This window comes from Stigmatopora argus, chromosome 2 (assembly GCF_051989625.1).
Source record: "Stigmatopora argus isolate UIUO_Sarg chromosome 2, RoL_Sarg_1.0, whole genome shotgun sequence".
Classification (NCBI taxonomy): Eukaryota; Metazoa; Chordata; class Actinopteri; order Syngnathiformes; family Syngnathidae; genus Stigmatopora; species Stigmatopora argus.
Window position 1 is genome coordinate 18,440,510 of NC_135388.1, and position 12,136 is coordinate 18,452,645.

The 12,136-nt window shown below is 40.8% G+C and overlaps 1 protein-coding gene across 1 annotated transcript in view; it reads right to left on the minus strand.

Annotated features, from left to right (window-relative positions):
- Positions 1-2,240: 2,240 nt before the first annotated feature.
- The window catches only part of smad3a (SMAD family member 3a), a 28,668-nt gene continuing 18,772 nt past the window's right edge, over positions 2,241-12,136 (minus strand). The window contains exons 2-8 of the mRNA XM_077620525.1: positions 11,862-12,055; positions 11,639-11,773; positions 10,501-10,626; positions 8,125-8,337; positions 7,846-7,983; positions 6,725-6,869; positions 2,241-4,294 (exon numbers count right to left, since the gene is read on the minus strand). Coding sequence (XP_077476651.1) covers positions 4,171-4,294; positions 6,725-6,869; positions 7,846-7,983; positions 8,125-8,337; positions 10,501-10,626; positions 11,639-11,773; positions 11,862-12,055 — 1,075 coding nt within the window. The 3' untranslated portion in view covers positions 2,241-4,170. The remainder of the gene's footprint in view (positions 4,295-6,724; positions 6,870-7,845; positions 7,984-8,124; positions 8,338-10,500; positions 10,627-11,638; positions 11,774-11,861; positions 12,056-12,136) is intronic.

Sequence of the window (12,136 nt, forward strand, 5' to 3'; positions counted from 1 at the left end):
GGTTTAAATAGACAGACATGGGTTGATTACATACACCTGATTACATGAGGGAAGGGGAAACCATGAGGGACACAATAGGCAAAAAGCAATCAAACAAACCAAATGTAGTTCCTCCCACATTCCAAAAACATGCGTGTTAGGCTGATTGAACACTCTAAATTGCCCCTAGGTATGAGTGTGAGCGTGAATGGTTGTCCGTCTCCTGGTGCCCTGCGATTGGCTGGCCACCAATTCAGGGTGTCCCTCGCCTCGTGCCCGGGGTCAGCTGGGATAGGCTCCAGCACCCCCCGCGACCCTAGCGAGAATAAAGCGGTTCAGAAAATGAATGAATGATTGTTTTTACAGTCCATCAGAATAAAAGAAAACCTAAACAAAGACTGATTTCAGTATACAGCAACTATCAGTTGTTAGCCGAGAACACGGAAATGAAACGTCCAATGAGATTATACACATTCGGCACTGTCATTATCAGTGACCTTCAAATTGATTCCGTTGATGTTGTCTTTGTTCATCCTTTATTTCTATCGATGACTAAGCGTGTCACGCACATATCCCTTTCACGTGTAGTCAGTTCATCACAATTAGTTGGTGTCACATGGATGCACACGGGCCAGCAACACCAGCTTGCGGTCATTCCTCAACACTGAAGTGATAAATGATGGGCAATGAGCTCCCTTTTGGTCCATAGTCCTTTCGTGCGAGCAATGAACGTTTGCCCTTTCTGGCCATCTCAATTGTATACTGAATGTCTTCTTAATGTGTTACTGTCACTGCACAAATAGAGTTGCATGATGTCATGAAAAATTGTTCCATGTCCAAATGGAGATGTGGCAGGGTAATTAATTTTTGGTAGAAGAATCATAGATTTCTGTTGCTAAATCTTTAAGGGTATGAAAATTAGAGGGTCGGGTGGGGGGTGCGGGGTGGTTGTGGACTAATGCGCATAGGCCACTAGTTTAGGGCCATTGTCTAATAACAAAATATGAAAAATAATAAATGCTGTGTGGTGGTACACGAGGATTTGCTTCTCAGCCAGCAGATGTCAGTGCAGTGCTTTAATTGTTAACGTGACATTTCATTGAGTGAAATTGACAATTAGTGTAAGGATTGCAAAAATGCAACGTTTTCTTTGTTTAAGTCTGAGACTAACAAATATAGTAAATGTTGAATTGTGGTATTTGACTATATTTTATGATGATGACACTTAAAAGTGGCTTGAACTCAAGTATTTTTAGCTTCAATTAATGGTTGCCCACATTGCATCATTTAAATTCAAAGGGTCTGCATTATTTATATTCAAAGGGTCTCCATTATTCTCCTTTTGACTAGAGGAAAAAAATCCTGATTTCCTTGATGTTAAGCAATCAATATAAAGACAGCCGCCAGTTGGTGCCCAAATATTGATTATATTGATAATACTTTTGGAAATCCCAAAAGAACTTTAGCAAAAACTATTCTTCTACTCACATTTTGACAAATAAGATCGAATATACATACCACAGAATCATAACATTTTATTCTTCCATTGATCCACGCTAAAATGATTGCCAGCCAATCGCAGTCATTTTATTGTTTTACAAATCACAATAACAAATGAGCTTCACTTCTGCATGAAGTGTATTTTTACACTCCTAAATCTTCAATAGTAACGTGATTATTACCCAATACTGAGCAACAAGTATCTGCGCATTTACTGCATTTGATCCCTCCAAACTGTTTTTCAAATCATTGAAATAAGTTGCAACTATGAATAGTAAAATAACTCCCATACAGTAGTGCTTAAATTTAATAAGGTCCGCCCTCCTTCCTCGGACACCCGTGGTGCACTGCACTTTTTCTCAAGAAGTAAAAAGATTGATTTAGAAAAGGGATGGACATGGTGCAGCCTTTTTTTTCTTTACCTCAAGGGCATTTGAACAAAGTCTGCATTCATATTGAACCCCCTGCAGTGCATCTGTGACAGGAAGAATGCTTATGCTTTTCATTAGTCTGCAACACAGTAGCAAGTCAAGAAACAAGAGGGTCTGCCTGCTTCTGTGCGTGTAATTGTTGCCTCTAAGAATAGTGGGAAATGAGGCCGGGTGGGTCGAGAAAACCTCAGCACCTCAGGTAATCGACCGGAGGGCCCACTAGAATCTAAACAGTCTCCAATTCATAGTTAATCCCCAACATCAACACTAAACCTGACTTTTGGGAGACATTTCATACAGAGTGAGGCTTTAAATTAGCAGACTGGTCAGTAATCGCAAGATATATATATTTTTTATTTCATGATCCAGAGAAATGTACAAAGCAACACATTATTTTATAGACAGGAGAAACCAAACCAAGGACATTATTGTATAGCAGACGCCCAAGATGAAGTAAAATCTCAACTATGGATAGTACAGATGAATTTTATAAAGTGAAGAATTTATTTTTAAAAAAGCACAGTTACCAAAGAGGGTATAAAGATTACTTTGGGGTGTCAAAAAAACCTTTTGGGGACTTTTAACCGTAGCGTTCAGTCACACCACAAAACGAAATTATGGTCTCAGATTGGTAGATACTACTTTTCTGAAACAATCTGAACATTTCAAGTGTTTTGAAGTCAACACACTAGTTTTATGCCCCAACAATGTTAAATATTAGCACCACTGGGCAGGCATTAAGGTCAATGCTGGATCATTGGAAGAAAAAAAAGCATATTTGTACGAAGAAAACTCGTCTGTGTTCAGGAACTTCGTACTTTACTTTGGAAGTAGGTACCTTCTGCCAGAAACAAAGGTAAGACTGTATATTTTGAGTTGCCTTATAACAAGTGTCATCAATATTTTACTTTGTACAAGGTAAATGAGTCAAAAATAATAATAAAACTACATAGTAAAAATAAAGATTCAGTCAAGCTGTTATTTACATGCTTTGATCTTGACATTTCCCTTTATCAAAAGCTGCGGGGAGAAAATGTTCTTAGAAAAATAGAAATTAAAAGAAAGTATCGTGTTTATCTTTCCACCTGAATGCTGTATGCAAATGGTTTAGGCTGTTTTTATTGTTATTTTACAGTCCTGAGAGTTAAAACATGAATATTACATCAGGAAAACAAACTGTTTTGTTAGGTCAATCCAAATGTGAAGTGTATGAGATGTCGTCAATATCCTCTTCGTGGATGCCTGCCACATGTCAGCCCTGAGACATGAATGAGAAAGTCAACGGCAACAGAGAATTTCCTAATGTGAGCTTAAAGGGCAAATAACAAAGGTTCTGTGAATGGGAACAATTTCAGGGAAATCTGACTAAATAATTGCTTCTATCTAAATAGTTCAAACTCTGGAGTGTGTATCCACCTAAAAAAGGAACCCATATTTATGATTATTCGGTGTTTCATGTTTTAATTTTTGATTGACGATTGAGCCATTGTGATCTGGAGTGGATTATTGTTGTTCATGTGGGCTATTATTCTCTTCTATTCTTGTATTCTTTTTTTTGGAATCTTTCAGGTATTTTAATAAAAGTGTTGAACTTATTTTTAAGACACTGTTTAAATTGGGGGCAGCCCGGCAGACCAGTGTGTAGCGTGTCGGCCTGTTCTGGGGTCGTGGGTTTGATCCCTGGTAGGGCCTCCTGTGTGGAGTTTGCATGTTCTCCCCGGGCTTGCGTGGGTTTTCTCCGGATACTCCGGTTTCCTCCCACATCCTAAAAACATGGAGTCTAAATTGCCCCTAGGTATGAGTGTGAGCGTGAATGGTTGTTCGTCTCCTTGTGCCCTGCGATTGGCTGGCTACCGATTCAGGCTGTGCCCCGCCTGGTGCGCGCAGTCAGCTGTGATAGACTCCAGCACCCCCCGCAACCCTTGTGAGGAGAAGCGGTTCAGAAAATGAATGAATGTTTAAATTTGGGAGAAATACCAGTAAAATACTTGGATGACACTAGCTTGACGAGAACATAAAAACAATTCCAAAACAATTTAGGGAATCTTTTGACAAAAAAAAAGTGGATGTGACAAGAACGATCAACGAGCAGAATTCCTAATGACGCGGTCCTGCTTTAATGCACTTTTCCCCTTATGCCACAAAAACATGTACGTAGTGTAGTATATTAAAAGTGCTACTGGGGAAGGAGAGCAGAATTAAGGTTGACTCAAGGATCAACATTGCGTACTGGTTGGTTGTTTTCAGTCACGAGCATCCTTTAGGAGACGCTAGAGCAGCGGATGCTGGGAGAGCCCATTTGCGTGAGCACCTTGTCCAGCCACTGCAAGGGGCCGTTCAAGTGCAACTCAATCCAGCAGGGGGTACTGGTCACCGTCTGTCGCCTGCAAACACATTTGCATGTATCAACATCAGCAAGCAATTACAAGTACAGAGCTGCCAACTAATCCAGAATTTGAGGAGTTTATCCGGAAATGCAAGGACAACTCCGGGACTCCTGACAACCTCCCTAAACTCCGGAAATCCCCAAAAATTGTCACTTGCATTTTTTTGAAGCAACTATTTCAGAAAAGTACCAAATTTCCCATTTAAATGCCTCAAAATTCACACCATCGCTATGGCTTCTGCCATCTTGATTCAACTCCACTGTAACCTGGAAGACTTCGTTAACACGAGTGCATTGTGAATCATCCGAGTTACAAGTTCTCATGAATGATTCGTCTTGTGTGACTTCAGCGCATAGCGATTTTGCGTAAATCGCATTCACTCCGGAAAAACTCCGGAAATGGAACAAGGGTACTCCTGAAATGGGGTCGACGGAGGTTGGCAGCTCTGCAAGTAACATCCGACTTACGATCTGCTCGACTTACGTCGACCCGTACTTACGACCACGGCCATCAGATTACATTTCTAGCACCGCAGCACGTACTAACAACAAATACGACAATTTTGGCAGCCATCCGGCATCGCAGCATCACACTCTCACACAGAAATTTACAATTACACTCAGTAACTAAAGGCCGTCTAACAGCATCAGCATTTTTTACCCTACACCGTTATCATGACACACAAGAGCACTAGTGTCAAAGTGGCGGCCCGTGGGCCAAATCTAGCCCGCTGCATCATTTTGTGTGGCCCGGGAAAGTAAATCATGAGTGCCAACTTTCTGTTTTAGGATCAAATTAAAATGAAGAGTATAGATGTATATTAAATTATCTGACTTTCTCCCTTTTAAATCAATAATTGTAATTTTTTAATAATTTTTTTCTGTGTTTTTAGTTCAAAAATCATTTTGTAGAATCTAAAAATATATAAAATATAAAATAAAAAAAACTAAAATAAACATTGTTTTAGATCTATAAAAAATGAATATTCAGGAATTTTAATCCAGTTCTTTTATCCATTTATAAAAAAAATCTAAATATTATATCTAAAATGGTCCGGCCCACATGAGATCTGGTCACCATGAATGTGGCCCGCCAACCAAACTGGGTTTGACACCCCTGCACAAGAGAAAACCCACTTAATCTGATGGAAATTCTACCAAGAAACCAAGGAAGGTACTGACTTTAGAGTCGCAGATCAAAGTCATTAAAGAATATGAAGGAGAAAAAAAGTCAATACTATCGTTTCTAGATAACCAGCTTTCCCACTAGTGTAGCCCTTGCGTCGGCCATTTTGAATGGATTTCGATTTACGTCCAATCTGATTTATGATCGGTTCGTCGGAACTGATCCCGGTCGGAAGTCGGATGTTCCTTGTATAACTCTGGCAGAGGTGCAAAAGGAAGAAAAAAAATACACTAACAAGTCGTAAACGTGCCTATCATTATATTATTCCTCAATGGATGTAGAGAGTAAGGAAAAGCCAGAAGATTGCAATAATTCTGCTTGATAGAATGTTGGAGGTCTTGTCTGGCCCAGTAATCTAGATCCTTTTTTAAGTGTCTCCACATGGACACGAACACAGATGGCTCGTCGCCACTCCCCGCACAATGGTTTCTCCCCGTGGGCCCTAATCATTCTTATTATCAGTGAGTCAGACTGCGTGGAAAACTGGGAGGGAGCAAGAGAGGGAAAGTCTGACATCTCTTTTTCACACAGTCCATGTGTGATGGTTTAAAAAGAAACGTGGCGTGCCAGCAGAAGAAAGAGACGAATGGTCGCAGGGAAAGATGGCCTCTGGCGTGGAGCTCACTCTGACTAGTCGCGGTACTTGTCGAGCACTAAACACTAATTTGCATGGATTGACACTAGGTCTAAGCCCGATTCCTGTTTAGTGCCTCTATTCAATTTTTTTCTATTTCACTGACATGTAGAATCAATCCCAATTTCTCAATTCACTACCATTGACAAAGATGCATGCGCAATCTAATTCAACTAGGAGATTGGAGGCAATCACCATAAGGATTTTTTTCTGTGAACCTTTTAGTTAACTATTTAGTCCAGTTCATTTGATTGAAGTTTTATCTCCACATTGACTTAAGTCTTAAATGAATTGAACATCACATTGCGCCTCTGTTATTTCCCTTAATTATTAATCAATACACCCCAAATGTAGTATATTCAGACATATTTAATAGCTCTGTTTTGGCCGTGGTTTAAATTTACAGTGGGCGCTTCCTTTAAAAATGTTTACTTGTGTTGCGCAGACAGAAGTGGGTGTGCATGTGTGTATTTTGTCGACATCCTTCTCTTATTTAGGTGTTTAAGTGAGCTGAGCATGTAACTTGCATTTGCAGTGGCGCAAATCAAATATTGGAGGGCACACTTCAAATGCACAATGTATAAATCAAGCCTTCGATTTAAACCTACCTGTATTCAGCCCCCCAGCCTTTGACAAAGCTCATGCGAATGGTGCACATCCTGGTGAGTTGGTAGACAGCCTCAAAACCCTGGTTGACTGACTGGGCCAGCAGTGCAGCAAACTCCTGGTTGTTGAAGATCTTTAGATTACAGCCTGACAGAATAGCGAGAGCAAAGAAACAACATTTAGACAATGTGACCGCTTGTTGCCTTAGGGTCTCCACAGACAGACGCATGAAAGGAAAGCTTCAAAATGTATATGAAGCATTCATTTTCCTGAAGCGCTTATCCTCACAAGGGTCGCAGGGGGGTACTGGAGCCTTTCCCAGTTAACCAGGTCTACCACCCGGGTGTGAATCGGTGGCCAGCCAATTGCAGGGCATAAGGAGACGGACAACCATTCACACTAACACTTATACCTAAGGGGGAATTTAGAGTGTTGAACCAGCCTACCCCGCACGTTTTTGGAATGTGGGAGGAAACCGGCGTGTATTTGGAGGAGTCAAGGGTAATTAGCTACCTCTCATTGGTAAAACTGCCTGAGCTGAATCGGTTGGAACAAAAACCCAGACCCACAGTGGTCCCTGAGGACTGGTTTGGAGACCCCTTTACTAAGCACACCCATAAATAGAATGAACAGAGTATGATGCAAATGCATGATTAAATGAACATCCTGGGATGTGATGAATGTGTTAAACATTGACATAATTTTCATTCATTCATTCATTCATTTTCTGAACCGCTTTATGGTCATTAGGGTTGTGGGGGGTGCTGGAGCCGATCCCAGATGCAGGGGACACCCTGAGCCGGGGGCCAGCCGATCGGAGGGCACAGGGAGACGGACAACCATGCACACTCACACCCATACCTAGAGGCAATTTAGAGTGTCCAATCAGCCTATCATGAATGTTTTTTGAATGTAGGAGGAAACCAGAGTACCCAGAGGAAACCCACGCAGGCCCAGAGAGAACATGCAAACTCCACACAGATGAACTGACCTGGATTTTAACCCAGAACCCCAGATTAATATAAGTTTCAAATAAGAGTATCAAATTCAAAAGACAACTACCCTTCCCTTTCTCATTTATCATAAAAAAAGTCCAATATATATCTACATTTTCAGCAGTTACCTGGAGGGATCTTGCAGACAGTAGCAGGATGCCAGCCGTAGCGCTGGTTACAGTTGGGACTCTGAACAAAGATGGCGCTGTCACTGAGACACTCTGCGAACACTTCTCCTCCAATGTAATAAAGTCGCACTCCACGACCTTGAAAGACGCAAACACAGTTCCCTCTTCAAACAACACCAACAAGATATGAGCAGCCAATGTGGTGAAAGAGTGTTAAATGTGAAAGCTCTATTAACACGGTTGTGGCAAAACCAGTATGATCTGGTGGGGGATGCTTACCAATGTGTCTGCGCGTTAGCTCCACTGCAGCGTTGCGGTTGACGTTGGACAAAAGGCCCAGGCAGAACCGCTCCGAGTTGGAAGGATCTGTAAACCCGTCTACCGTCAGTGATGGCTGTGAGGCGTGGAAGGTCTCTCCTACTCGTTGGTTCAGCTCGTAGTAGGAAATGGAGCACCAGAATGCTGGCTCGCAATATGTTACGGGCTGGAGATCTGTTGGTAGAAGAGTCTAGATTAGGAATACTTTAAAGGAAATTCAAAAGGACCATAAGGCAAGGTTTCAATGAGTCAAAGGTCTATTTATACCTGTAAATCAGGTGTGATAAGGTTGGAATACCCCCCTACCCCAAAAATGTACATAAACAAAAGTCATTTCTATATTGACTTTGCCCAATGAGCTGTTTCCCGCTAATTTAAAGCAGCTGGGGGAAGGCAGTTTTCAAAGATCCAATTTTACGGTACAAAGCTCCTTCGCTAAATTGATGTGATCTGTGCGGTGGGACTGCTGTACTTCCTAAACTTTCCACTGAGGAAACTAGTTTTTTCCTTCGATTAGGAAGAGAGTGACAACGCTTGAGTGTTGCGCCGGCTCCAAAAGGGCACACGCGAAAACCTGCTAATTGGTTGGGGAATAGTCAGCAATGTTCACTCCTACATCCAGCGCAATATTGACCAATCCACAAAATTACTAAAACGTGGTTTTGAGATTCACCTAGATTTCGACAACGTACGAAAATAGGACCCTTTGGGGAAGAAAATGTTTAAGGATAATATGGAACTGGTGCCTACCTTGTATTGTGCGAGCCTCATGTACACATTGAATTGGAAAGTTGAACAATGAACTCTGTTCAGTAAAATGTGGTTCACAGCCACATGAAAACGACCAATCCCTTCTGATCTTAGAGAATGGTTTGGGGGCTACAAGTGGACCTCCAACATTTTTTCTATTGAGAACACATCCTTTACATGAATACAATCTAGATGGAAAAAAGTTAAATAGGTAGATTGCTTAATTGCACACACTGTGCGATGAAACGTACAGAATTTTATATTACAATATTTGGTATTGTGGATGTTAAGAACATGCCAACATGTCAGAAAAACATGTGGGGTCAATATTTTTATGTATCTACAGTATGTATGTTAATGTTGAATGGGTCTTTATAATTTTTACCTTCAAACGCATTACAAGCATGTTTTTTTAATCAAATTACCATTAACGTCCAATCACTTGAAATTTATAGCATTTGTTAGTCATTTTCAATAATAATTACTTTAAAGTTTAAAGTAATTCAATCAAAACAGCACACCATGATTTCAAAATCACTATGATGAAACATTTGAGGGGTACGTCTTAGAGTCAGGTGCACTTCATAGTCAAAAAAATTCAGAAACTGAATTGTTGTCATAGCCACATGATAGTGTAGTGGTTCACTCGCCTGACGACACTGACAAGCATCAGTGGGATTGAAAATTACTGAATGAAATGATGTCAATGAACCACTTGGAAGATTTTAAAATAATGACATCATTAACTTAAAATGGCATAAAATATTAATGTAGAGATTTGGCTTTGAAGATGGAAATGAAAAAGGAATCTTAGTTTTTAAAATAAATGATCGCATCTGAGATCAGAGGCCCACAATCATACTTTTCAAATTTGGAAAAAATGTAAGCTTACACATCCCTATGCCTTTAATATGACTATTCTCATTTGAGATGATGAGTATTCAAATGGCTGTGAACCTTTCTAAGAATGCCAAAATGCTACATTGTAGAGCAAGATCAAGGTCACAGAATAAGTCAGTTCCAGAGGGCGACTGCCACACCAAAGCACAATTCTGATGAAAACCGGGTGAACATAGAGAGAGACCAACCAAGTGTGGAAAACATTATTGTGAGCTTGCGTCACGCAATTTCAAAATCATCTGCTGTCCCAAAAACCCAGACAAATAGTGGAAATTCAGGCCTCACTGGTTGGACACTGTAGTCGGTAATGGTCAAATTACAAGACAAATTCCTCTGGTTCTGGTCACCTGCAACACTTTGTCCTCTGCTTTCATGTATGGAAACAAAATGCTTTGGGTCTGATGCTTTTTCTATGCCAAGACCCCTGGTATTTTCCATCCTGATCGTAAAAACATTGGATATTGTCACTGATGTCTGTAACCCTGAATGGTATCTTAGCTGTTTCACAGCTCACACGCTGCAAGGAAAACAATAGGCTCTTTCATCACCTGGTTTCCTCTTACTAAAAAGAGTCAAATCAACCACAGCTTTCCCACTGGGGAGACGTTCTATCACAACGTTTGTCTGCGAGTGAAGGCGGACAGACAGAAAAGAAAACAAACACCAAGAAACAAAAACTATCTGTACCCAAGTTATTGTGCGTGGGGGAAACAGGATTGGGCGATAGGTTCGGCGAGCCCGTGTCCATGCTGTGTGTCATCTGGTGATCGCTGGTCTCTCCATCCTCACTGAGGTAGCCTGGCGGTGGCGTTTCTGCACATGCAAACATAGCACATCAGTCTCATTAAAAAAATACAAATCACAGACTGAGGGCATCATGAGCGGCCAATCAAGTGGCCATACACCAGGGGTGTCAGACTCAGGTTGGTTCGCGGGCCGCGTTAACGTCAACTCGATTTCACGTGGGCCGGACCATTTTAGACATAATATTTAGATTTTTTTAATAAATGGATTAAAAGAACTGGATTAAAAACCCTGAATATTCAGTTTTTATAGATCTAAAACAATGTTTATTTTAGCTTTTAAAAAAATATATTTTTAGATTTTACAAAATGATTTTTGAACTAAAAACACAGAAAAAAATGATTAAAAAATTACAATTATTGATTTAAAAGGGGGAAAATCAGGAAATTTAATATACATCTATACTCTTCATTTTAATTCGATCCTAAAACAGAAAGTCGGCACTCATGATTTACTTTCCCGGGCCACACAAAATGATGCGGCGGGCCAGATTTGGCCCCCGGGCCGCCACTTTGACACATGTGCCATACACCAATCACAATACACGAATCTAGCTATTGTACCATCATAGACATGGGTAACAAAACATTGAACAAAACAATACTGACAAAAAGAACAGCATCACATCACTAGTGACATCTATTCCACTTTGCTCTTTGCTAAGGTTATGCTAATAGTGTGAGAAAGCTCGAGTATGCAACAAAAAATTCCGCAACCTTACTTAATTGGTCCAAAAATGATCAACTCCAAAATGTGTTCTAAAATGATAAGGGCAAAATGGGCTAAGGTAATATACAGCGACCCTACTCGGATTAGCAGCACTGTAGTTCAATGTCCTAACTTGAATGTTTTGCTCACGATTAGAAAAACGGATCCGTCCTCAAACATGTAATTTATTGTTACTGCGTGGATCACTAACACTGCGCTCTTACAGATAAGTCTTAACAATATACTGAAAAATACCATGTAGGGTTGTTCATCTAGGATAGGAGAGGATTTGGCCAAACTATGCTGCTACTACCTGGTATATAGTTGCTCTGGGGCTCGATGCCAGCAGGGAAGTTGGTGTTTTCAGGAATTGAATGGCTGTAGTCATCGAGAGGTGGAAATTCACTAGGAATTTCTGTGTGTCTGGGCACCAGGACAGGTGGGAGGACTGTATGAAGGATGTACATGCAGGCATACAAATTAGAATGTACAACAACTAAAAACAAAACTGTCTGACACAAGGATGAACATCTTACCTGGTGTCTCTACTCTCTGGTAGTGGTAGGGATTCACGCATACCTCATCCTTTTTTGTGTGAAAGGCATATTCGCACAACTCTACTGCTCGCAATTCATGGTGGGACTGGAGGTCGGGCCAACGCCACAAACGACAGTAGATGACATGAGGCAGACCTTTTCTGTGAGATACCTGCAGACGGCCATCCAGTGACCTGTAAAACAGAGGGACGAGACAACAGTTGCTGTTATGAGTGCTGAGGGATGTATGGAATTGTAAACCACTATGTCAAAAT